Source organism: Cydia splendana, chromosome 18, assembly GCF_910591565.1.
Source record: "Cydia splendana chromosome 18, ilCydSple1.2, whole genome shotgun sequence".
NCBI classification, from domain to species: domain Eukaryota; kingdom Metazoa; phylum Arthropoda; class Insecta; order Lepidoptera; family Tortricidae; genus Cydia; species Cydia splendana.
The window spans coordinates 10764318-10790881 of record NC_085977.1 but is presented as its reverse complement, the minus strand read 5'-3'; the positions used below and the strand labels follow the sequence as shown (position 1 = coordinate 10790881).

Genomic DNA, 26564 nt, shown 5'->3' with positions numbered 1-26564 from the left:
ATGAGCGTCTCTATAACACCGTACACAAAGTCATAGGTTATCTGAGGTGTGATATAATAATTAAGCGGAGTAAATATTTATACAGAGAGTTACTGGAAATGAGATTGCATTTGAATTTTATTATTTGTATAATTTTCCTTATGGAAATGTATAGCCCAAGGAGTAACCAACCAACAATGTATCTAGTCCCATTCAATGACAGTAAATAATTTAAGTAATTAGTGTGTGCAGAAAGTGTGGATGCGCAAACCAATACGTTTCCAATTCAATTGAAATACGTCCAATCTTCATAATACTAATTACAATTAGTCTTCTAGTATTACTTTCTCTCTTTTGTATGAGAAGTCCAATTGTTAATTGAGTATCGGTATCAATTTTCCTATTGTAATTCATAATACAAAGCCCCATTACAATGGCTCACATAATTTATTTCGAAATAAACTTGACGCTTATGTATAATTGCTTCTACAAAATACAACACCAATATATTTACAATATAAAAACTATCGTGTTTACTGTTGTTTTGTTTATGATAGCTCAGTTCTAGAAAACGATTGTATTATCTATTGAGAAATTCGACACATCCATTTGACCTTTATCTAAAGTCATGTTCACAATACAGTTTTAAGAGCCCAGTCGCAGTGATACATAGCCTATGAAGCCTTATATAGCCCCTAACAAGAAGAAGAAGAAGAAGGTCAGATGGGGCAAGACAAACACTGGGGCAAGAGTAACACTTGTAGGGAATCATCATACTGTTACTCTTGCCCCGAGTAAAATAAACTATGTTTCTCTTTCCCCACATGACCTTACCGGAATCTAATATAATTTGCACAAAATAATAACCAACACGTGCAAAAGACCTTGAAAACTGACCCATGTGGCGCACTATAAATACCCAGAGGAAACATTATAGGAAACTCCATACGGTTGTTCAATTTAACCAGCAATTTCAATATAAAACAACTTTACTCAGGGGTCATATCATTGGATAATTATCGCGTGGGATGCGACGCGCAAGCACTCGATATCATACCTTCGCCCCGAGTACTTGTTTAAAAATACACAGAAATAATGTTGTTTTTAGTATGTTGTCTGCTTGGAGTTTTTGGGGCTTGGGCGGATAATATACAGGGAGAATGTCCAACGATCAAAATTCAAGAAAATTTGGATTACACTAAGGTAAATTAGATTATGTTTATATCTACCCTCAAAACTTTAGTAAAATTAATTCGGAGACACTTTTCTATTCTAGGACACTATTTTTTATACTTTTTTGCATACTTTTTTTAGAGCACCGTACAAAACTTTGTTCACGGTGCTCTTATCACTGCACTTATCGGTGCACTTCGGTCTTGTTTTTAGTTTAAATAATATTTTGATACATAATATTTTTCCCATAGGCGATGTGAAAAGCAGTATGTGTCACAAGATAGCAAGATTATTTCCACTTTGGGCGGTAACACCCTGGCGTAGCGTAGCGTTCCTGAGCGTAGTGAATCCCTCACTACGCTCAGGAATTAATGTCTACCCTCGCCGTAAATAAGTAATTTTTGCTTCTTTGTGTCACAATCTACTATTTTATCCCTGTTTTACATGCTTTATGATATTTGAGTTGATAGACAGCAGGAGATGATAACCTGAAAAAGAAAAATGTTATGAAATATTTTCACCACGCCCAATAAATAATAGATTCTTCGTCATCAGCACGGAGTGTCATCAGGATATATCTAATCAATCTTTGCAGATAACGACAAATTAAAAATTGTATGCAATTATTCAGAGATGATTAATTTAGGTACCTAGATATGGCATTCAATTCCGGATAAGCGAATGATTAACTTTTAAAGTAGGTCTTAATGTTTTTGGCTAATTAATATGTTTTTAATCATATTTACTGATTTGACTAATTAGTAACTTTTATAATCATTTATTTCCGATAGCAATCCAATCACACACAAATGTAGGTAAGATAAACCAATATACGAAGTAAACTATAATGCATTGAATTTACAAAACAACAGATTTTTTTAAATCTCTCACCATGTTTTCAGCTCAAGTTTAAAATATTATAGCACCTAGAATCTTTAGAGACTACACATAACGCCCGAACGGCACATCTGATTGATCACCTTTGAAAAACTTCCTTCTTCTTACCTACCGCCTAGTGGTCACAATAAAGCATGACTCACGTTAGACCGGGCCTTGTCCGGGCCGGAGCTTCCGGCGCTTACTTTTCTATGACATGACAGGCGATGACGTGATGCTTTCCATGGAAAACGAAGCTCCGGAAGCTCCGGCCCGGCCACGGCCCGGTCTAAAGTAAGTCATCCTTAAAGCCTTGCTTAGTTTGTTTCAATGATAATTAGGTACTCTACCTTAAATAAAAACAAAATTCTAATAAGTGTCCACAACCAGTTTTCAGGCAGCTGGTACAACGTGGCCAGCTACGCCAGCGATGGTCGATCGATCTACGACTGCGCTACGCTGGACTTCCAGGAGGATAATCTGGGTTACACCCTGAAGGAGGCCTACGTGGTTGCTGAACTGGGGAACAGGACTCACAAGTCTTATCTGGCTAGGGTTGATCCCACCTTCGATGCTGGAAACAGGGCGCAGTTCATTGTCAGTTACGAGAATGCTGGTAAGATACCGGATAGTTAAATTAAAGTAATGTTACTTGTGACGCAATAAGAGGGGTACTTGAATGAATGATTTTTTTTATTTTGGGCCCATAATTAAATACCTTAAAAGCTAGCATGCGTAGTATAAAAATAGTTCTTAAAATTAAATAACTAAGAAAACACATTATGGCTGCGATGAGTTTCGCAACCCCGTAGTATCAGGGAGCCGGTCACGAAATCGCCGCTTATTTACTAATATATTTACCTGTGCATACTATTACTTATTCTGTGCCTGTGCTTCGTGCTTGTGCTACATAGGTATATCGTAGCTTCCAAACGGATAAACCAAATTGAGTACGGTGTTTTGTCGAAAGTAGGTATGTTGAAATGGTTCTTAGCAAGATGGTTCGTGCAAATATTGTCGGTTTTATTAATTGTTAATTTTCAGTTAGTTGTTTTTAAAGGTATCATTTAAAACTAGTTATCGCTCTTACGAAACCAAAACCGATTTTATTTATCATTGATTTCATCAAGGTTTTAAGTGTAATTATATCCTACTATACTTATATAATTTCAGATAAAGTGCTGCAGTTCCCGTTCTTCATACTATCCACTGACTACGACAACTATGCCATCGCATACACCTGCAAGACTTACAAGAAGAAGCCGAGAACCCATTACGGTACCTATAGCGCTTTTATTAACATTCTTCTTTGCTTATCTATTGTAAAACATGATCAGTCGAATTGGATTTGATCATGATAAAACCAGACTTTAAGCTCGACTCGTCAGTCAGGCTCAGGCTATCGTATGAGTAATTGTCCAGTCGACGTCAAAGATAACTTTACACTTTTGTACCTTATGCCTTTGTAATAAGGCGAAAAATGTAAACATATCTTTGACGTCGACTGTCCATTTTTTTAATTTAAATAATAAATTAGGGTTATAAAACCACACGGTTGTAGTACCTACTATAATTATAATAATTAAGGCATATTAGAGCCTTGCCTTTATTTTTTGCCATTTTTATATATTGTGACCTTTTTTGCCACTTTTGTGTTATTTAACTCTTTCGATCCTAATGGGATAAAATAATGTACCAGAGTTTTATTCCTATTGTGTTACCATTTCTCCATATACTTTGTATGACGGTAACAAAAAGGAAAGTTTCAAAAATGTATGGAAATTTCAGGACACTTTTTTTCTCCTATAAGGATGAAAAGGGCTCGCGATCCTGACTACAAAAAACACAAAAGTGGCAAAAAAGGTCACAATATATAAAAATGCCACAAAAATAAAAAAAACGCTGATTAACGTTAGGGCTTATGAGCATTATGACAACAATAATAGGGAATGCGAAAATAGGAAACAAATCTTTATGAATTGAGATATATTCCGAATATTATATATTAACTCTCCTTTCCATTTTCATAAATGGAGTTTACTTTTGGTTTTTTCACGTATTAATCAAGATTTTAGCCACCGTTTCGACATTTTAAACTAAACTAACTACCTATTTAAATAAATGTCCGGATGATAACGAAACCAAACTATAACTTGAGGTCATGTAGACACAATTAACCAAGTTAACAATCCGGAAAGTGAGTTGCAATATAGATAGTAGAAGTTATAGATTAATTGACGTATCATATAATAGATAGCCAGAGGTAAAAAATTGAAAATATTTATATTATGTTTTTTTTTACAGTTTTCTCCTGGGTCTTATCAAGAAACAAGCAAAAGTTAGAAGGAGAATCACTGAAAAAAGTAGAAGACGCTTTGTCAAAATACACGGAGTTGGCCGAGCACAGACAGTCATTTGTTTTTAAAGAATTCTCAGACGCAGAATGTCAGTTCTCGCAAAAATTCGAGACAGATTTCTTTACTAGTAATTTTTGGTAATCTTATAAATATTAGGTAAGTTAAGGATGACTCACGCTTGAACGGTCCGGGCCCGGGACGGAGAGGAGAAAAAGAAGTGTCTTTTTCTGTGACAGTGATCACGTGATGTTTCTATAGAAAACTGAAGTTTCGAACGCCCCGGCCCGGGCCCGGACCGTTGTCATAGCGTAAGTCATCCTTTGGTCTTGCTTTAACGATTGGCAATGTTTTAAATTATATTTTAACTATAAAATATCAACTTGCGTAACCCGACTAATGTGATTAGTCGAAGAAGACTTGTCGGCTGAAGTGTCTTTTCCGATGTTTTAATTTTTATACACTTATTACAACTGTGATTATATATTTTTATTAAAAACGACCGGTATTTTTATTGTTATTCTATTTTAAAACAACACATTTAATGTATTTTGTTTTTTTTTTTCATACATAGTCTGTATTAAAAATACAATACAATACGATACAATACAATACTCTTTATTGCACACCTCACATACACGTAGTTTACAATAAATGTACAATAGCATAAACAAAGACAATAGAGGTAACAACAGGCGGTCTTATCGCTTAAGAGCGATCTCTTCCAAACAACCTTTGGGTATTGGAGACATAAGAATTAGAATATATACGGTAGGTGGCGCAAAGAAAAAATATGAAAAGTCGAATTGAATATAACCAAACAACACAAAACATTTATATAGATACACATACATAGACATACATAAAAAGTGTATATATTAAATAAAGAAACAACAGTGTCAATATTATAAAAGTAAAAACTAAGGTAGGGAAAGATAGTATTCCTTAAGGTTTGATTTGAAGGAGGTAATCGATTGAGAACGTCTTAACTCAACCGGGAGAGAGTTCCATAGTTTTATTGGTCAACAAACAAAGAATCTGAAATACTTATATATAAAACTACTTTATAATAAAATTAAAAACTATACCTACTAATCTAAATTAAAATACGTCTAAATAAGGCCCCCGCGGCCTTGTGCCGAAGATGCCGGCAGCATTCCCTCGCTGAATGGCAATGCTAATGTGCTGCGAGAGAAAGCTGCCAGCTCTCTGGTCGCTGGTAAAATCGATGAAATAAAATCATAGTTACCGTAAACTCGGGTTACTTTGACCCAATGGAGGGTAACTTTGACCCACATGAAAACCTTATTTAAAAGGGTCTAATAAAAAACATAAAAACGTCAAAGGTTAGCTAAAGCCAACCTCATGTCATATTTCCATATGCAATAATATAACCAGGACTGCGTAAATCTCAATGGCCAAAGTTACCCTCCAGGGCTAAAGTAACCCGACACTACGGTATTCGTCATGATAACTTCGTCCGCAATTGCACAGGCAAAACTCTCGGTTTCTCCGAAGAGGTCCCCGAATCGTAGCCAGTTCACCGACGTGGGCAGGTCTACATCGGGTTCCATAAGGGCCTTGTAGAACCGCCCGTGTAGCTGCTTATCCTTCCATACCGCCTTTATTTTGTCAAATTAAGTATAATAATATTAATAATAACACCGCTACAAAAAATATTCATCGATCAACTATTAAATAAAATCAATCGTCTGTGCTTAGCCCTATGGTTAACTAGTAGAGATTACCAATAGGCATTAAGTCCACCATTTATATATATTTTTTGTAAATTAATTAATTGACTTTATTTAAATTACTAGCGACTCGCCCCGGCTTCGCACAGGTTAACAAATTATACACCTAAACCTTCCTCAAGAATCACTCGGTTGATAGGTGAAAACCGCATGAAAATCCGTTCGATAGTTTTTGAGTTTATCGCGAACATACAAACACTCAAACAGACAGACGAGGCGGTACTTTGTTTTGTAAGGTGTAGTGACTAAAATAAGGTATTGTAAAGGATGGAGCAAACAAATAAAACATGAGAAAGAAAAAGTACACCTTTATTACACAATTATTCAACTAAGTTCTGAACGAACTAACATAAATTATCACTTATTAAATGTAAAGTAGTTAGAGTAGCTTAAACAGACAGCAGCAAATTACTACTAACTGTGAACTTGTTAGTAAATTTTCATATAGATCACCAGAAAAAAGAGAAAAATGCATAATATATAGTAAGAGCCTTTTTCCAATTTCACTTGAGAATCCTTAACTTTAAGACTACAAAAGGAAAGAGACAGTCATACCGATATTTTTCACGTATAAAAGACAATAGGCTGTGTTGTTTATATCGTTATAAAGAATAACGTTAAGAACTTACTCATAATAACACTGACCGTTGGTAGATTTTAACGTCCTGCTACAAGGTATAGGGCTGGCAGCAAAAAAGCTATTGCATACAAAAACGAAGATTAAATGTAATGAACATTATTTTTCTTTACATGATGTATCAAAAGTTGCGACTTTCGGTCAGTTAACTGATTCAGGGTTCTCAATGGTGCTTCACAGCTTCAGTGATGAGGCTAGTGCTGGTGAACTTGCAGGCAGCCTCGGAGAAGTCGGTCTGGACGAACTTGGTGGTGTCCAGCTCTTTAGCATTGGCCTTCAGGTAGTTGTCCACGGCGGTCTTGGCATCACCCTCTAGTTTCTTGCTTCGTGATAGGATTTCCCAGGCAAAATCTGGGAAAATGTTATATATAACTTAGAAACAGAAACAATATCATTATCAAGTACGAGAATTATTATTATTCCATCTATTAATTAGGATAGGTAATCAGAAAATTGAACTCCTAAGTCAAGTCATCATGACACCATGACACATTGACAAACAATAAGACTAATAAGAATACCTATTAGTTTTCTAGTACAAACAAACAAAACAAACAGCATTTATTGTACATGATAGAGTTAAATGTTGGGCCGTTTGTCATCATCATAAAATTCAGCGTTCATATAACTACAGAGAAATTGCGAAACTAATCTTTGATTAGGGGGTTTCCCTATCTAATAGAAAGCTTACGAATAATAATAAATCCTACCCACCCATATTTTATATCAATCCAAAGTAATCTAAGAAAATTTGTTATCACTTGAGTCACGTTACTAAAGGCTCGTGTACTCGTAACATAAACGTTTTAATGATTTAAAAATTTGCAATGCACAAAATAAAAATTAAAAATATGCACCGGACGCAAATATATAGGACAGAAATAAGGAAAGGATTCAGATTTATTAATTTGTAAATGGTTAATAAGAGTTTTGAATTGTTGATCTTGTTTTGTATCGGCTCATCGGTCAGATCAGAATGAACCTCATGTAGAGTTGATGAAGGACCATACTGAGCCTATGAAGGACAATAAATGACTTCAAAAACTTCAAGTTAAACAAGTACTTGATTTTTATTAAATTGCACAACGAGACTTAATCGCGTATTTAAGTTTTAAGATTTACCTCCGACGTTTCGAGGACGGCGTTGTCTCCGTGGTCTTGGAGAAGACTGGTCTTCTCCAATTGCAATTTAATAATGTTTAATAATCGTGAAAGTTTAAATCAGTACCTACTTGATTTTTGACAATTATTTTAAATAATTTTTTCTCCCATGTTTTCACGCAGTCCCTGAGCTCGAAATATTGGTTTAATATTATTACACGTGCAATTCAAAAATATTTATGTATTTAGCATAACTTTATGCCTTGATTGTACAATGTAGTTCTTCAAACAACAGATTACTAAATCCAATCAAATTTTACGATATCTTTATTGATTTTATCAAACATAGCTTATTCAGTTAATTAAATTTCGAGGAAGCAATATTATTTTCGACAATGTCCTAGATAAACAATTACCCGGATATGTCTTCCACATATGTCTAGTGACGCATAATTATGCAAATAAAAAATAAGCAGTTTTGACTTATTTTTATTTACCAATTTTAGTGGTTGTAACTACTACTAGTGGCTCTGTGAGCTGTAGACCTCGCGAGCAGAGCTTTAAATAACATGGTGCTAAGAGCTTTAAATATAGTAAATTAAAAAAAAACAATACGAAATTTATGTGTAAAAAAATACAAAAAGTTATAATATCCCAGCATACAATTACTGGGGATCGAACCCAGACCCTCTGTGCAAACAGAAAAAGCGAACGTTTACAAACTGAGCTAAACAGTTCTTACATGGGTTGACGAAATTTAGCTACTCCTTCTCAAATTAAAATTAGTTAAAATTAAATATCTCAATACCTCCGAAACCAGCGAAATAAATTTTCTGAATTTTTGGCCATTTAATCTATAAACATATCTCAAAAAGAAAACACTCGTATGGTACCGATACCACTATTTGTTTAGGCGCGAGCTATCACGACTCCGCCATTTTAAAAAAAATCAAAAAACCGGACGGACAAAAAAAATTTATTTAGACATAGAATCCAGTCACAAAATTTCACGAGATTCGGTTAAGAATTGCGACCTGTAGAGGGGAACATCCGGACATACAAAAGCAAAATGCTCCAGTCGAAACGTAGACCTTCGCTACGCTCCGGTCAATAACTGTCCTAAATTTATAGGTATTGCAAGACCGAAGTAATCCCATAAGTGTTCCTGATACAATGTCTACGTGATAATTGATGCTATTTTTAGTGTTCACTGAAAATTGCATCAATTATCACGTAGACAATATGTACAATACTTACTTACCTAGAAGTATTTATACAATATTGTGTCGATTTTGCGCAATATTATATTGTTCTTTTGCAATAACTAAAGGATTTTTTTAGACTTTTGCGTATTTGTTTTGAAGACCATCAATTTAATTTAAAGGGAAACAAATGTTATAGTTTTCGAGTACAGTAAATAATTTTCCATTGTTATTGTGATTTCCAATTAGATTTTTTTTCATGGAGATTTTTTTGTGCTTTATATGTGTGATATTAGTTTTTAGGTACCTAGTCCACTAAGAAATAAATTAAACACTACTACCAAATGAAACTCAGTGCATGTTTGTTTAGCTAGCGAAAGATGGCCTAATTATGGGCCAAAACGATGGTATGCTTTGTTGCTGAGATATACCGGTTAACGTAAAAATTGTCACAACTCGCCTTGGGGTCCCCTACTAAGTATATTGATATTATTATATAAGTAGAAAATGACCATTGGAGATTTTAGTTTTTAAATGATAGACAAACACTTAAGTGCATAAAATATGTTCAACTATGTGGTAGTATTTTCATCATATCAGCCAGAGGACGTCAACTGCTAGACATAGGTCTCCCCCAAAGAGTGCCACAATGACCGGTCTTGCGCCACCCGCATCCAGCGGACTCCCGCGACCTTTACCAGGTCATCAGTCCACCTTGTGGGGGGTCTACCCACGCTGCACCTTCCAGTACGTGGTCGCCACTATAGTAGCTTTTATTTAGGCGTAAACTTTACTATGTATTTAGTTCCGTTCTCACATTATTACATGCCAACTAACCTTGGTGGTTCTTGTTCTTCTCATCGTATTTGCAGTTGTGTGCAATGGCGTAGTGAGTGTAGTCCGTCGCCAGAATGTTCAGTGCGGAGTCCTTAGTCACATCTGTAAACAAACAGGTTCTCTATGAAGCGAAAATGTTTTCTGAAAGTATTTGGACATGGAATTTTTTTAGCACAAATTGTAGGGAACCTCTCACACCGGGTTACGCGCACGTGCGGCGCAACGCAGGCACACGCTGCAGCTCCGTAGCGTGGCCACCATTTTCGTACCACCACTCAATACTTTATAATTTCCGAAAATAGCATCGGTGGTAAAGGAAGAACTTCTCTTAGTTCTCAAATGCACCAATTGTTCCCATAATATATTTTATACGGCACATTTTTGTAATCTACCAAAATAATGTAAGTTAAGTACCTAATATTAAATATTTTTGTATTCACAAACAATTCCATTAAATTTCAATTTTGTGTCTGAATTCATCATGCAAACCTACACACGCACCGGCGGAGTTGTAAATAAATACAAGAGAACTGCGCGGTGTGACATTTTTTATGAGAATCCTTAGTTTACAACGCAGCGCAACGCACACGTCTACGACGTCTACGCACACGCAACCGGTGTAGCCTGGCCTTCATAAATCAGGACGGGCCTTACGGGTACTAAAAATGGTACTAGTTCAGCGGTGTCACTCACGAATTCGAGCCAATCGTGCAGTCTAACGCAACTAGTTGCGGCCAATCGTGCGTGAATCGCGTTGTAGCAGTGTCACACCTCCGTACTGGCCCCATTTATGCCCCATTGTTATTGCTGGCCGTCCTGAGATATATGTCAATGTTTATTGGACTTTAGTTTTCAGGCACAATGCTCGCATGGAGAGAAATCTCTCTTTACATCTACTAAACCAAGCCCAAACTAACCATACTGATACTGATAGAATGTATGAAATTAAACTAATGTACCTTTAAGGTATCAGTTTAACCACGTTTACTACCTCCCACACAACCTGTTCTGCTTTAATCAGGATAACATGATAATCTTCGCGATAAACGAACAAATTTAACTACTAATTGCAACTTTATTGTGATAACAATAAAGACTAGGATTAAAGATAACTTATCTAACGCCAGCTCACGCGGTCGCACCCTCGTAGTGCAAAGTGTGTTATGTAGCCTTGTAAATTTCAATTATCGTTATAAACCTAGCTAATAATTGACTCAGGAATGGAGATACCAAATTCTTAGTGCTAAAGGCTAAAAGATAATTAAGGAGATACAAAATAGACTATTTGCACACGCCATATATTGAATAATATATCTTATACCAAGCACCAATATTATGTCGACTAAGCGTAAGGTGCAGCGGAGCAATTTCGACTGGTAAGTTATAAAGTGCAACTTTGATTATGATATTTGAAACCTATTAGGTATGTACGTCTCGAGAGCAGTTAAACTACATGAAACCGGGTGGCTGGATGGTGGAGACTGGGCGGAGTGAGCGGGGTTTGGTGCATGGCAAATATTACCTTTATCTAGTGCGCTAAAGGACCATTTCTTAAACAGACAACACTTTGGACAAATAAAAATAAATCGCACCCAAATTCCATCCACGGAGCTAACCAGGAGCCACGATGGACCACATACTCATAGACTACAGGTTTCCAAAAGAAACCGTTGAATGCAACATTTAGGTTCAACAATTCTAAATGCACCTAAAACTTTCATATTTGCACTATTATTAGTCATCATTTGTCAAGTAAGTAGGCACAATCAAGGAATCAACAAAAATAAAGAATTCCGTTACGATTCATTCATTACAGGATATCGATAAAGAACAGATAATGAGAAGATTAGTAGAGAAGATTATATTTATGTGCATGGGCATTGATAGATATATTGGTTTATTCAGTATCCATTGTAGGTACAGAAGATACAGGAAAACAATCAATCAATGTAATTTATGCAATTCACACTAGAACCCTCACCGCCACATAACTTGTCTTGTTATGGGACATTTAGGGCCACCCCAAACTAGCGTCTCCCGAGCGTCGGTGTGTAGTTAACTCTATAGCTGCTGCTCGACGCAACTTTGGCGCAGCAACGCTATTTTCCATAGCGCCGACTAGACGCCGTTGCTCAAAAGATGCTAGCGTGGAATGGCCCTTAGTTCTTTCAAAGACATTATTAAAGTAACCCGTAAAATCTATTTTTATTTTTACCTTTTTATTTTTATGTGACCGTATCTACTAATTCCTACTAATATTATAAATGCGAAAGTCTGTTACATCAGATTCAGATGAAATTTGTTATGGAGATATTATGAGTCGCGAGTAAGGACATAGGATATTTTTTATCACGAGAATCATCACTTAAAGGGATGAAGATGTGGAAAGAATTGACTATGGAAGTACATATTCTACGCACACTAAATCGCAGGCTATTAACGGCGTTTTCATTTCAACTTGTACCTTAAAGCGCGCCTTAAGCGTGTTTCAGTAAAGTGTAACCGTCACATTCCCGACAAAATTTATGGGTTAATGTATGAGTTCGTTCCGTTCGTTTTGTGACGATTGCCAACCGGCCGTTAATGGTACACAGATAAATAAAAAAGACCATAAACTCGTTACATTTACCTCCAAACTTAAGCGAGACGACCAGCTTGCCAGCCTTATTCGCATCGGCAGCTAGCTTGGCCGTGCCTTCAGCGTACGTCTGAACTCCGTCCACCACGTGAATGTCCTTCACCTTCAGCACTTCCCCGTCGAGCTTGTACTCGGCTGAGCCGCATTTGCCATTCTTCTCCGCTGAATTTGGGTACTTGGAGAACTCGTACCACGTGCCTTGAAACTGCAAGGGAATTGCAAAATGTCAAAAATGATTGAAACCAGATACCAACTACACACACTTACTTTAAAACACCTGGCGGTCTAGCATGAATTGAGTTGATTTCTCGAGCGCGAGTTCATAGGCTTGAAGAGTCGCGCTTGTATCTAGATGTATGGAGTCGCGCGCGAGAACGCAACTCATGTTAGCAGGTCTGTTATGTTATCACACAGGATATTTAAAAATGTTCAGGTACCTACCGATCTATTAATCGAATTTGCATTAAGGTTGATTATTTTATCAAACTTATCAGTAAACATACAACTACTAGCCTACACTAATGAGGTTTGCATTAGCGGACTAAAAAAATGCCATTGCTACGTAAAAATCTGTTACACTAAGTATTATTATTTTACGATCAATCTACATTTGTGTACAATAAGAGTAAGTTCATGAATGGATTTTTTTTATCCGCGCGTCCTTCACGCTCGATCAGTTTGGTTGATGAGTAATTCGAATTACCCCATTCATTCAATTGATTGATTCTCCTCGGCAAAGTGATTGAGCCCGGAACCGCAATTGTTAAGGTTTGTTAGGATAATTAGCGTTTTAAATGCACGGAAAATTACTGCGGTTTGATTGGACAACTTTACATTTTTTGTTGTGCCTACTTATTGAATGGGTGGATTAGTATTAGTACAGTCAGCGTCGAACAGATAGTGGTGGTCAAAGTGGCCAAATATAGAAATATACATCAGAGAACGGCTGAATCATGCCATCAATCGCCTTTAAGAGACTAACCCCCTTATACATAAACAACCTCAATTAGCTAATAATCGTTTTTCTTTATCTTTCATTTTGACTTATGTATTTGTAAGAAAGGGATAAATCATAATTTAACTAAATCAGGCCCGTAAAGTTTTATGAATAAGGGTAATAATAGAGCTCGCTGTCAAGACAGAAGAAAGATGACATCGAGAACAATTGAAGAAATGCTGTCAAGCAATCTCCAGACTAGAAGGAACGGGAGAAGATGTCTGTGGCGGTCACTGGATCTAATCTACTGGTTTGCTTAACTTGAGAAATGTAACGTGTGTTATGATTTGTAATCTGTCTTGTCCGTTAAAGACTGTGAGTTGGTTCTCTCTAGTATGATACGCCCACGGCCCCGACATCAGAAGTGGCCGAACCAGAAGAAATAAAGACATTTGGAATTGAGCTAAGGATTTCGTTCTAGATGCTCAGATTTGGCAGAAGAAGGTGGACTGAAGCTCCCAAAAAACTATGCTGATATTGAACAGCCCTGCCAGTTTTTGTGCCTAAGAAAATGAAATCATATCTATGTATACGCCAAATCCTTAACCCTTAAATGCATTATTTTTTCTTTTTGCCCGAAATTAATAGGTATATGTATCACATAATTGTTTGCCGATTCAAGGAAAAATAGTAAAAAAAAATATAACTTCGATTTTCACTGCGAAATCAGTGTTAGAAGTTGAATTGGCTAAATCATATTTATGTAAATATGTAATTTTCAGTAATAGATATTTATTATATGAAATGTTTTACTACCATAAAGCCGACCACTGACTAACAGTCCGCCGGACCCGGACGATATCGGCCGGTCAGTTGTTCGGAACTGTCAAATATTTGTTCTAACTGACAGGCCGATATTGTCCGGCGGCCTGTTAGTCAGTGGTCGGCTTTAGAAAGGTACACTATTTGTTATATACCTATGATAAAGTTTTTAAATATAAAATAATTACAAACCCCGAAAACACCGTTCAAAATCACATACTAAAAATTATCAACTTCTGGATTTCTCCAAGCTTTCCAACTTTTCGTCTTAAAACGAATGTAATTTTTATAAATTAAAAATATTGCGTAAATTTAACCCTTAAATCATCACCCTACTTGACGTTTGGTATAAAGGTGCGTTCAAGAACGTAAGCCTTTTTTTTTAAATCTGTGAGCTGTCTAATGCTTTGTAGACATTTGGCAACACTATGCATCTAAGGGTTAATTATATGGTATCAAAAGTGTGTTCCGATATATTTGTTTTACCTACATAGAGCGCCAACGGTGATTAAAGAAGTCATTTTATAGGTTGGTAAAGAAGGTGCGCGGTGATTTCAGTAAAAGTTTTGAGACTAAAACTACCTATTTTACATGTTACTTACTTCATAATACAAACTAAGCTTTATGCGGCCAAGCCTGTAACTAGTACGTTACGTAGGCCTACTGACTACAAATTAGGTGTAGGTAATTAGGCAGTGTTGGCATTTGTCATCACTTATCTGTTTATCCTATACGTTTATCATTGCTGATAGCTGATATTTTAATTTGAAACATCATGTGTCATTAGGATTTTTATCGCGAACTTGGCTTTAAAAGATGCCAATCGTTTGTGCCGTAGTGAACGATACGCTAATTTATAATGTCTCTTTGTCGAACTAATATAGAAGAGTGATAGAGAGAGATTACCGTTTCGTTCGCTACGGCGCAAGCCGTTGGCATCTTGGCTGGCCTCCTGACTTTCATTTAATTTATAAACTAAAAATCAAATATGTTTGATCCTTAGGATAGAAGTAGCTGGACATTTCGATTTCTTGCTTTTCAATTGAATTGACATTTTCCACAAAAAATATTATCGCTGTTCGAGATATATTATATATTATCAGATCATAAGATTATATCTGCTTCATCTTGTTGGTATAAAAATATTATGTACCTATGTATAAGATGTTTGTTGTTTTTGTTAGTTAATGATTCCGATACAAATAACAATATTTAAAATTTCATAACAAGGTGTTTTACGTTCAAAAAGCTTTTCTATTTGACAAATAAATAAATGATCACCTAAATAAATTACTATTGCCTGTTTTTTATTCACAATGCTTTAAAAAATACACTTTTCTTATACTCTATTGTTATCTACGCGAATCCTTTATTATGATTATTTTCGGTACCTTGCAGTGGCATAAGATCTCTGATCTGGAGAGCACATATACTTAATTTTGGTTCAACGATTTAACAGAATACCATACATGGCCTGAATAGAATTAGCAGTACAGTCAAAGAGTTTAATTTTAGTACCATCTCGTACCTTGTCACAGTGAAAATAGTATGAGGACCTCAACGACTATCATATTGATTTAATTTCAGTATCATTTCATAATTTGTCACAGACAGGGTATGAAATGGTACTAAAATTAAATTCCTCTGTAGTTAATTATCTACTGCGATTAGATGTTCAATACAATTTTTGTACTAACGTGATACTAAGATCAAGAAAAAAATACTTACCGCTGTTAAATTGAAGTTTTCTACTGGCTTCAACACAGGGCAATTGTTTTCGTTGACTACATTAGCAGAAGCAGCCACTGCCGCTACGAGCAAGACGACTAATCGCAGCATTTTTAAGTTAGGTTAATATACAAGCTCAAAATTAAGTCGCTGCCAACTGTACCAGTCGAGATCAAGCAATGTACTAGCCTGTTTGGGATGCAGCATCCTTATATACGCTCGGCTAGAGTACCTAAGGTCATGGGCATGATTCAATTTTTCGATCGCAAGATTATTTGATTAACAAAACGGTGCCGGTGCAGAGGTCGAACCGGACGCGGGGCTCGAGAAGCGTCTGTAAGTTTCTATGGTAACTAACTCGCATACGTGAACTCTAGAAGGTACAAGAGCCTCTACCATCAGTTTTAACATTGACGTAACGCTCACGTCTACGTAATTTACTTTCTGTACATCTGGCTTGCACTATTGCTCGCATATGCGAGTACGAGCGAGATGCATAGAAAGTAAGTTACGTAGACATGAGCGTATATGTCAATGTCAAAACTGATGGTAGACGTAAAGCTCACAAGACAGGCTCGGAACGCAAGCTTTTCCTAACGGTAAGTAATAATGTGAAACAACTAAAGTTGGATTTTAGAAACTTATTTAATACATGATTTATGAATTCTGTAAAGCAAGAGTTGACTTACAATCCCGTATCTTATCTTATACCTTTAAACGAGCAATTCTTGTATATAAATTTGCTATATGGGGGTTTTCGGGGGCGAAAAATCGATCTAGCTAGGTCTTATCTCTGGGAAAACACACATTTTTGAGTTTTTATATGTTTTCGTGAAGTACCTACATTTTTTTTTCTAAGATATTACATACGTAAAAACTGATTTTATTTAGAACGTGCTGGGTAGGTACCTACATAACTATTATGGAGATGAAATCAAACTTACACCAAAAAAAGATGGCCTCAGGAAAGTTGTCATCATCATCATATATTTAAGAGTTGTCGGTGGAGCAATTTCCATGTTTGGCGGTCCTCTGCCTTCTCTTTGACAGCCTGATACGACACGACGTTGATCTTTTCCTTTATTTGATTCATGTACGCTCTCCTTGGTCTTCCTTTCTTCCTCAAGTTGAAAGTTGTAAATAATATTATTAATTAGGTATGTATTTTTAAACCACATCTAAGAAATTTAACTCCAGGAACAATCTCACCTAGCTTGGTTCAACGCGTCAATCCTGACTCAATTCCTGAGCATACCCAGTAAGAAGCCGCTCGCCTCATGAATTTCACGTTGTGTTGAAAAAAAAATATTATACCTAACGATTTTTTCATAGAAAAAAACCTTTTGTTAAACATAATTATCATTATCAACGATCTATATCGATAAAATACTCTCAAATAATTAATTATACGTAATAGTTACTTAAAATTTACATGAAGATGATAAAATATATCGCCGCTCAGTACTTTATTTAATAGGTCTGTTAATTTCCAGACACAAAAAATGACCTGATTGAAGTAATAACAAGGTATCGATCATTGTGGCCTCGAAAGGGCGGATGATGTGGAACAAATCAATCGAGAATAAATGGAGCATGAACAATTACGAGGACAGAACTTATCGAAATTAATTAATGGCAGTTTTAGCAGGTGTTAGTTAACTATATAAAATCCGTAACACTATCCTAACACTATATGTATAGCTTAACACTTTGTCTCAGGTTGGTAAAGAAATGCACAGTGATTTTGTAGTAGACGGTAGCTGTGAGTTTTTGAGATTAAAACTAGTTTATATATTAAATTTTTACTTAGGTACTTAACGTAGTACAAATCAACTTCTCACCAACTACCTCAGTTAAACGGTAGGTAGACCTATAGCGTGTAAATAAAAAGATATTCATGGAAAGATTCACCACCGTCGAGCACGCTTCAAGAGTCCAATTGATAAGAAGTAAGAATGATTGGACCAATACTTACTTACCGTTTCACTTAACTTAATAATACCGATATTATCATAATATCGGTATGATTTCTTTAATTCAAAATCACTCGACAGTTAATTGAATAATAAGTTAAGTGAAAAACGGTAAGTAAGTAATTTTATTTTTCGTCAGACGGCGGCTCGCCTTTAACATAGTGAGCCCTCGCAAAAAGAAACATCATTACATCAATAAAATGGATGTTTGATCGTGTATAATAAACATAAAACCATTAACCGTAGTTATGACATTTAGAAATTCTATATTTGAAGTGGTAAATAATAATTGTTGATGATTTGCGCCATTTCTACGGTCTCTTGAATAAAATAGACTTATACTAGACTTATATAGTCCCTATCAAATCAAGCGAAAAAGACTCAACTATTCTATATATTTTACTCGATTTGTATAGAAAGAAAAAGAAATCTCAGGTTTTCTTTTACAACTTATCAAGGCATGATAATAATATTACACATGTAAACAAGATTAATATATTTACTACTTATGATTAGGCAATAAATATTCAAATCAATTGATTGATTAATCAGGTAAGCAAAGCACCCAGCAGTGCAAATACAAATACGACTGATAAGCAGTGGAAAGCTTAGAGGACGCGGGTGATTTAGCAAATTACGCCCATTTCAATTGAATAATTGTGTTGTCGACCACTAGCGGAGATGGTTCTCGATATTTTGTATTGCTATAGCGATGCTTTGGTACAGTCACGCTCGAGAAGCTCTGGCAAAGTATTTTAACAGATTGGATTTATATTTTGCACCGTTTTACTGAAGTGGAGAGTTATTAGTAGTTCATTTACCATCTTTCTTTGTATTCTACTTCTTTTTGCAAACCTAGTAGTATTTTTGTTTAATTGAGTTGTGGCGTTATATGATTACAAAACGATTAGGTACCATATTCATCCTAATTTCTCGTATTTATATATTAAAATAAAACTATTTTTTCCTAGAACATGGTTTTTATTATTATTTATCTAAGCTGTTCTATAGACCTGTCTTCAGAAACGCATAACACAACAGTTTCGAACCCGGCATTATACGATTCTGCAAGGGATATACAAGACACCAAGGCTTATATAAGTATAAAATCCGATACTGGGAACAATAATCTCACCTATCATCCGATTAGCGAATAATTATAACCTAAGATAAAAGAATCGATAAGCTATTGTATAAAAATGATAAAGAGGGAGATACACAACCATTGTAGTGTTAGGTCTCGTGCCGTGAGTGGTGATCATAAGATGCACAGAATGATTCTATTGGTGGTTGGGTTGCTGGGGCTCGCGAGTGTGGGAAGTGCGCAAATAGTGCAAGAAGGACAATGTAGTACAATAAGTTCGATGCAAAACTTCGTTTTGAACTCGGTAAGTGGTCAATTCACCGGTCATGCTGTTTCCATTAATGTCACCCCGGCTCAATGATCTGCTTCCTTTGCTATTCTAAGCTCCAAACTGAATTAGCCGAGGTAGGCTGTTACTAAGCCGATATTACCGATATTCTTTCATAAAATCTAACAATTTTTTTTGTACATATATTATTATGAAGTAAAATAACAGCGTCCAACAACAGTCATCTGGAGAAAAATTTGATAAGAATAAAAAAACAACAGGAAAATATTTAGATTACATTTCAGATAATTCTTAACTCTCGAAATCTGTGATTTTTTTACTCAAATGGTAAATTTAAAAGTATATTAAAATGGTAGCATACAACAATATTAAAGGTGCAATTTTAGTAGGCATCGACATTAATTAGCAGAGTAAAAAAATTATACATAGAAGCGTCATACTATACCACCTTGCCAACACTCGCTATAGAATACGTCAGCTTCGGAAAATGGTCAACTATTTCAAGAACAACGAAACCCGTCTAGTTAGTTTGTTGTCCTATCCTTATTACTTGATCTGGGTATCTGGCGGCTTTTGAAGACGCTTCCTAGATAGTCCGCCCACGGACAGACACAATTATTCATAGTTTATCAGGTCAATGTCATATTTGAAATATAAATATATTTATTCGTTTTCCTAGAAAAGAGAACAAACATTTCAAATCTAAGTAACTCAATACAAAATACTGATAAATCTCCTTTGTTATGACACTTTTAGATCATCATAACATTTTAAAACGTCAATGCCACGCTGGGGCCCAAATCTGTATTTTTTTACTGATTACCAGAAATATAAGTTTTTGTGGGTTACATATCAGAATACCGAAAATCGATTTACCTAATGTTGAATCACCTATGCTCGTTTCACCTATTTTTTTAAATACCTAATGACCAATTAACCTAAGCTCATAACACCTAATGAACGAATTAACTATTGCACGTTTCACCTACAATTGGTTTACCTAAGCTCAGAATACCTATGCTCGATTTACCTAAAGTTGAAACACCTAATACTCGAAATACCTAAAGCTAATATACCTAATACATGCAACACCTAATGTTGATATACCTAATGCACGAAATACCTAAACTCGGTATTCCTAATGATCGAATTGCCTAAAGTTAACATACCTACTGCACGAATTACCTAAAGTCGGTATACCTAATGATCAAATTACCTAAAGTTAACATACCTAATGAACGAAATACCTAAATTCGATACACCTAATGCACGAAATACCTGAACTCGATGCACTTAGTGAACAAAATATGTACCTAAAATCAAAAATATAATTATTGTTTAGTAGAATATTATTAGGACACAACATTACAACATTTGGTATAATTTTTTTAGCCAAATCATTCAATTGACTTACTATTTTTTATTATAATATAAGGTCTAGTCATTTGCCAGAGTCGAGATAGGTGCGACGACGAGCAAAGCGAGGAGGAGCGAGTTAGGTTAACTGCGACCAAACAGTGCCAAAACCGACTTTTATTTCATCGTCATGATGCTAACTTACAAAAATTAAGTTTTTGATAAGATAAGATAACTAATTTTGTATTAGACTTCAGAAATCATTCTACTACCTAAAAAGAAGCGTTTTAAAAAGTGTATTTTTAAGTTGTTATCCAAACAAACAGTTTCTACTGTAAGGTTGGGAAATCATACGATTTATTGGGTGGAGTTGCGACTTGATCATTCGGCAAAATGATATGAATTTTGTACTAGGTATATAGACTTTAGGTATTCCGTGCATTAGGCATATCGACATTAGGTAATGCGTGCAGGAAGTATATCAACTTTAGGTATTTCGTGCGATAGGTTTAACAGTTTTAGGTATTTCGTCCATTAGATAAATCAAATTTAGGTACATCGTTCATTAGGTACATCAGCTTTAGGTGTATCGTCCATTAGGTATATCAGCTATAGGTGATTCGTGCATTAGGTACAATAGCTTTAGGTGAAACGTGCAGTAGGTAAAACGTGCATTAGGTATATCGTGCATTAGGTATTTCGTCCATTAGGTTATTTAAGCTTAGGTATTATAAACTTAGGTCAGTCAATGTTTAGGTAAAATGATTGATAGGTAATTTAAAAATAGGTGAATCAAGCATAGGTGATTCAACATTAGGTAAATCAGTTTTCGGTATTCTGATATGTAACCGTTTTTGTGGCAAAATAAAGTGATTGACAAAATGAAATATCGACATGTCTTTTATCGATGTTACCTTAACATCATACTTAGATATTTATTACATTTTATAAGAAGATAGCTACCGCGAAATAAACAACACGTTCGATATTTTCTTGTCTTTTCATATATTAGTAGTTTTCTATTCTTTTGGCACTGTATACCTACTACAGTTTACGTTTTTATTTTTAAGTACTAAATATATGTAATAAAGAAATTATGTAGCGCTTTGTAATTGATTTGCATTATTGAAATTTCTCGGTAACTTACCTACAACAAGTAGAAGTTACATAATTGAAATATTAATCTATGACTAATCAATAACAGATTTATCGATGTTTAATTTTCTCAACACTCGTTTATGCCACAAAAACTTCTGTCTGATGATTACCGTATGGTAACCATAATCATAATCATCTGAACGACTATGATATCGTTACTTTTGTCATATTCAAGTTGACAAGCCGCTGCTAATAAGAAGACATGGGAAATTTCAAAAGTAAACAGTAAGACCGTGACATTGCAACTTATCACAAATATAGCGATAATATAATATAAGTAGTAGGCAATAGTTATAACCACAATTTGTTAGCATATTTGTTTAGGTTGTGACTCAAAACTAAGATTCTCATAATCAGACATCGTACTTTTTCCAGCATTTTTGGTGCAGCGGGGTGGTGTTAACGGAATTGGTATAAATAATTTCAACCCTTTTTTTAATTATCTATACCAATTCCGTTAACACCACTCTGCAATCATTGCTCATAATTCAAAATAGATTCCGCTCGATTTTTACTTATTATGTTACGTAATACTTACATGATATTTTCAAACCGAATTTTAATATGTTTTTCCAATTGAGCTTTACCAGAGCGGAGTTTTACCAGAATTCTGTAATTATCTGCACTGATAAGTTAACATTATCGCACAAATGAAACTGTGCTTCAATATCATCAAACACAGTTTATCTTGAGTAGTTTTTTTATGAAAAAATAATCTACGATATGGACCGTGGGCATAGTCGGTTAAAGATATAGATAAATCCTAACGTACAACAGATTGTCAGTTATAGGAAGGTGAAATTGATGACCTTGACATAAGTAGGTTGAGTGGTGATTTGGTGAATCAAGCAAGGTATAGTCAGGGGCTAGTAAATTGATAATACTGACAACAATAACAATATCGCCATGCCATACAATGCCGCGAGAATAGTACTTATATAAGTAGATGGTCCTCATATTATTTTTAAATTTTATTTATTTACACTCTCGCCTTAGAGCGTTTTCACATTGTTCGATCCGATATCGGATTTAGGATCTGACATCCGCGTAGTCAGGCCGCGGGGGCGCGCCCGGGGGCCGTCGTTAGCGGTCACACACACTACAACAAGCATTATGCCTACACATACTCACACAGACAAATATTATCGGTCCGACACCTGACGGGGGGCTCAGACATGGCTGAATTAATCGGAAGCGCCTTACCGATATCGAATATCGGATGGCGCGTATGAGAAAAACAGCTGCAGGAGAGTGCTATTGGTATTATGTCCGAGTAATAATTATTTATTAAATGCATAAATAAATACAGAGAAAAACATAGGTATATCTTACATTGTGCTGCCTTCCGATATCCGATATGGGATCGGACAATGTGAAAACGCTCTTACTGTTATTTATAGTTACGAAACGTAAAATTGGACCGGCCTAACAACTTTCATAGGCACATAAATAGATCGAAGGCATAATAAAAAAAATTTAAGCATATTCTAGTCACGCTACGTACGCTCAAATTACGCCATTTAGTTGACTACTTTACATTTTTCTAAGAGCACACATGACGGCACCCTTAAAGATCTGTGCTTATGACAGCGGTCAGGCCGAAAGCTAAAATAGAAAAATAATAAAATGCACCACCTACAACAATAATCGGACACGCGGGGACCGCAGTGTTGGATGGTGGTTGTGGGTCTTCAATATTTCCAAATCTCTATTTTTAGGACGATTTGACTTCTTTGTTTATTATCGCGCTGCAAGCCTATGTCTGGTCCCTTAAAGCTGTGAAAAATCAAACTTTTAAGTTCACGCAAAAAAAAGATACGGCAGTATATACCGCAAAAAACGTTAAATTTATTTCGACACTCTCAAGGGAATCACAATTAATAGGGTACTTTCCCGTTGACCTAGAACTATGAAATTTGGCAAGTAATATCGTCTTATACACTACAAGTACAGGGACAAAACTTTAAACTAGTAAAAAATAAAAAATAAATAAGTTGAATTTGTACGGAATCCTCGGTCGAGTCCGACTCGCACTTGGCCGGTTTTTTCGATAATCTGTGTCTTAAAGCTGCTCTTGTTAGTTAGGAATTTAGTAGGTACTTATGGCTTGAACGGATGTGTAATAATTTCTAGTTTACCGGACCATGGTACGAAATCGGCAAGTCGTCGGCGTCCAATGCCGACTGTTCCAGCCTGACGTTCACCGTCGGCGCCGACAATGCCATCTCTTTCTCCAACCCATCGGTGGTGAACAACTTCCTGCAGACCTCCACCGGCACGGCCACTCTTACTGCTGGCACGGCCCAGTTTGCCATAACGTTGACGGGTTCTACCACCCGTAAGTAAATTATTAGTAATTCAACCATTTGTAATCAATGGCCAGGCTTTCTGAAATTGACTATTAAGGATGACTCACGTTAGACCGGGCCGTGTCCGGGCCGGAGCTTCCGGCGCTTACTTTTCTATGACATGACAGGCGATCACGTGATGCTTTCCATAGAAAACGATGCGCGAGTCATCCTTTAGAAGTAATTAAACCACATTTATTTTACATTTAGCCATATTGAAATAAACATCATATTCGCTATTGAATACTAAATACGTCGGGTGACAAGCAAAAGTCACTAACTAACATCATTGAAATTATTGGACAATAAACCGTGTTACAAGTGTAATAATAATAAACTGCATCATTGTTACTTAATTTTTTTGATAGTACTTAGTGAGTTTTGCTTGTCACCCGACGATATATTACAAAACAAATGTTTTAGTTTTACATTATTATGGCTTAATAACATATTTACATAATTATCAAAATCACTACACCTTATAAAACAAAGTCCCCTGCCGGGTCTGTCTGTTTGTGTGTTTGTTCGCGATAAACTTTTTACTATCAATAGAGTGATTCTTGAGGAAGGTTTAGATGTATAATTTAGTGTGTGAAAGAAAAAAAACACATGTACCTACATTTCTTATTTCAGCATTTAACTTCTGGGTACTTGGATCTGACTATGATAACTACGCCATTGCCATAAGCTGTACTGATGTTGGCACAACGCAAAGAGAACGTAAGTAGCTACATATTAATATAGTCTCTATCTTTAGGTATTAAAAAAAAGTAAACAAACAATTTTTACATTTTCGGGTAATTATAACATTTATTGGTTAACCAACCAAATACAAAACCGCCTGGATCAGTCATTGAACGACCTGGGGGCCGATTTTTGAATTTCGACCGCTCGATTTCGTTCGAGTTTCGAGTATTTCGTTCAATAATATCTGCAGTACCTGGCATTTAAATTCTACTGATAGAATTGGAAAGGAGTGGTCAATACCACTCGATTCCCAATTTCTATCGCTCGTATTTCAAAAATCAGCATTACGCCGTTTTCCACCGATTTTCGAGTGACGAAATCGAGCACTCGAAATTCAAAAATCGGCCCCCTGACTTTAACCACAAAATAACTAATAGTACTACCGTACAGAAAATTCACTCCTTCACAAAAGTCAAGCAGCGCGCCGGCCAAATGTACCTAAACTGCGTAGTGACACCCCCCTGCTTTAAACCTATATTATTTGATCATGTAATGGCTTAAGGAGCCATTTGAGGGTAGATTTTGTTTACTTTTATTTAATAACCTAAAGATACAGAGTATAATGTAGAACAGCGGTCGGCAACCTTTTAGCAGCCAAGGGCCAATAGTAGTTAACGGAGGTGACGCGGGCCGTACTTTGTTAAAATGTATGACTTTATGAGACATTATTGTTTGTCACTATTACACACAAAATAGCCAAGGCGCCTCTCGGGCCGCAAGTGACAGTTTCGCGAGCCTCATGCGGCCCGCGGGCCGCAGGTTGCCGACCGCAGATGTAGAACGTTATTATCATAATATGCACGTTTTAAACTATTGACTTTGTTTTAGTTCAGATATTAAAGCTTCTTACAAAACGCAGCTGTTTTTGACAATGTAGGTAATTGACAAATCAAAAAATAAGACTAGCCAAAATGTTCAAAAGTAACCTACATTTTCGTTTTCGTTATCACTTGCACTAAAGTCCGTTACTCGTCTACGCTATGTTTGCACACTTAGTGCTTTGTCAAAAATGATGCGGAGATATGAAATTGGTACTGCCGAGTGGATATTTATGAGTATTATAATATTTATAACAAAAAGTATATAAGAAACTAAGTAAACAAACTGTTGAAAATTTCCAGTAAACATTTGGCAACTGGGCCGAGCAGTCAACTCGTATGACACCGCAGCAACTTTGGCTGCAGCCAACACCTTGCTCGCTACCATCAGTCTCAGCGTGAGCGACCTGACTGCCGTCGACCATTCCACGGCAGCCTGCACTCAGCTGCCCGTGATCGGGGCGAACCAGCCTGTGGTACTGGACGGACAGTGTAACAATGCTGCTATACCAGTCGTACAAAATTTTGACGTAACCGGCGTAAGTTTACGATACTGAGTAATCTACCTTACAAGGCATCAACGTAATGCTCGCTCTCTCGTACGTAATCTCTCGATTATGAGGAAGCGATTTGAATTATCATTATCGTATTGATGGAAGAGGACACAAGGATGATGATATCTACTTTCTTTACAATATAGGCAATGGTTAAGTATATATAAGTTTCAAGACTGCTTTTTTGTTTACTTACATA

The 26564-nt window shown here is 36.0% G+C and overlaps 3 protein-coding genes across 3 annotated transcripts in view; 2 read left to right on the top strand and 1 right to left on the bottom strand.

The window, feature by feature from the left end:
- The first annotated feature begins 1016 nt into the window (after positions 1-1016).
- LOC134799605 (insecticyanin-A-like) lies at positions 1017-4855 on the top strand. The gene is made up of 4 exons (XM_063772042.1): positions 1017-1182; positions 2419-2644; positions 3202-3306; positions 4333-4855. Exons 1-4 carry the CDS (start codon positions 1075-1077, stop codon positions 4524-4526), a joined length of 633 nt encoding a protein of 210 aa, XP_063628112.1. The 5' UTR covers positions 1017-1074; the 3' UTR covers positions 4527-4855.
- Positions 4856-6424: 1569 nt separating this feature from the next.
- LOC134799159 (bilin-binding protein-like) lies at positions 6425-16236 on the bottom strand. The gene is made up of 4 exons (XM_063771567.1): positions 16039-16236; positions 12543-12756; positions 9914-10015; positions 6425-7124 (listed from the first exon to the last, which is right to left on the bottom strand). Exons 1-4 carry the CDS (start codon positions 16147-16149, stop codon positions 6937-6939), a joined length of 615 nt encoding a protein of 204 aa, XP_063627637.1. The 5' UTR covers positions 16150-16236; the 3' UTR covers positions 6425-6936.
- A 2957-nt stretch (positions 16237-19193) lies between these two features.
- The window catches only part of LOC134799701 (uncharacterized), a 76443-nt gene continuing 69072 nt past the window's right edge, over positions 19194-26564 (top strand). Inside the window, exons 1-4 of the mRNA XM_063772137.1 lie at positions 19194-19399; positions 24032-24236; positions 24880-24966; positions 26115-26350. Coding sequence (XP_063628207.1) covers positions 19211-19399; positions 24032-24236; positions 24880-24966; positions 26115-26350 — 717 coding nt within the window. The 5' untranslated portion in view covers positions 19194-19210. The remainder of the gene's footprint in view (positions 19400-24031; positions 24237-24879; positions 24967-26114; positions 26351-26564) is intronic.

Bases quoted from the DNA above. Each gene is read 5' to 3' on its own strand.
- LOC134799605 (XM_063772042.1), top strand. From the start codon at position 1,075: ATGTTGTTTTTAGTATGTTGTCTGCTTGGAGTTTTTGGGGCTTGGGCG. The intron at 1,183-2,418 runs GTAAATTAGATT...GTCCACAACCAG, and splicing joins AAAATTTGGATTACACTAAG to TTTTCAGGCAGCTGGTACAA. The intron at 3,307-4,332 runs GTACCTATAGCG...TTTTTTTTACAG, and splicing joins GAAGCCGAGAACCCATTACG to TTTTCTCCTGGGTCTTATCA.
- LOC134799159 (XM_063771567.1), bottom strand. From the start codon at position 16,149: ATGCTGCGATTAGTCGTCTTGCTCGTAGCGGCAGTGGCTGCTTCTGCT. The intron at 12,757-16,038 runs GTAAGTATTTTT...ATTCCCTTGCAG, and splicing joins AAAACTTCAATTTAACAGCG to TTTCAAGGCACGTGGTACGA. The intron at 10,016-12,542 runs GTAAATGTAACG...GTTTGTTTACAG, and splicing joins CGTCTCGCTTAAGTTTGGAG to ATGTGACTAAGGACTCCGCA.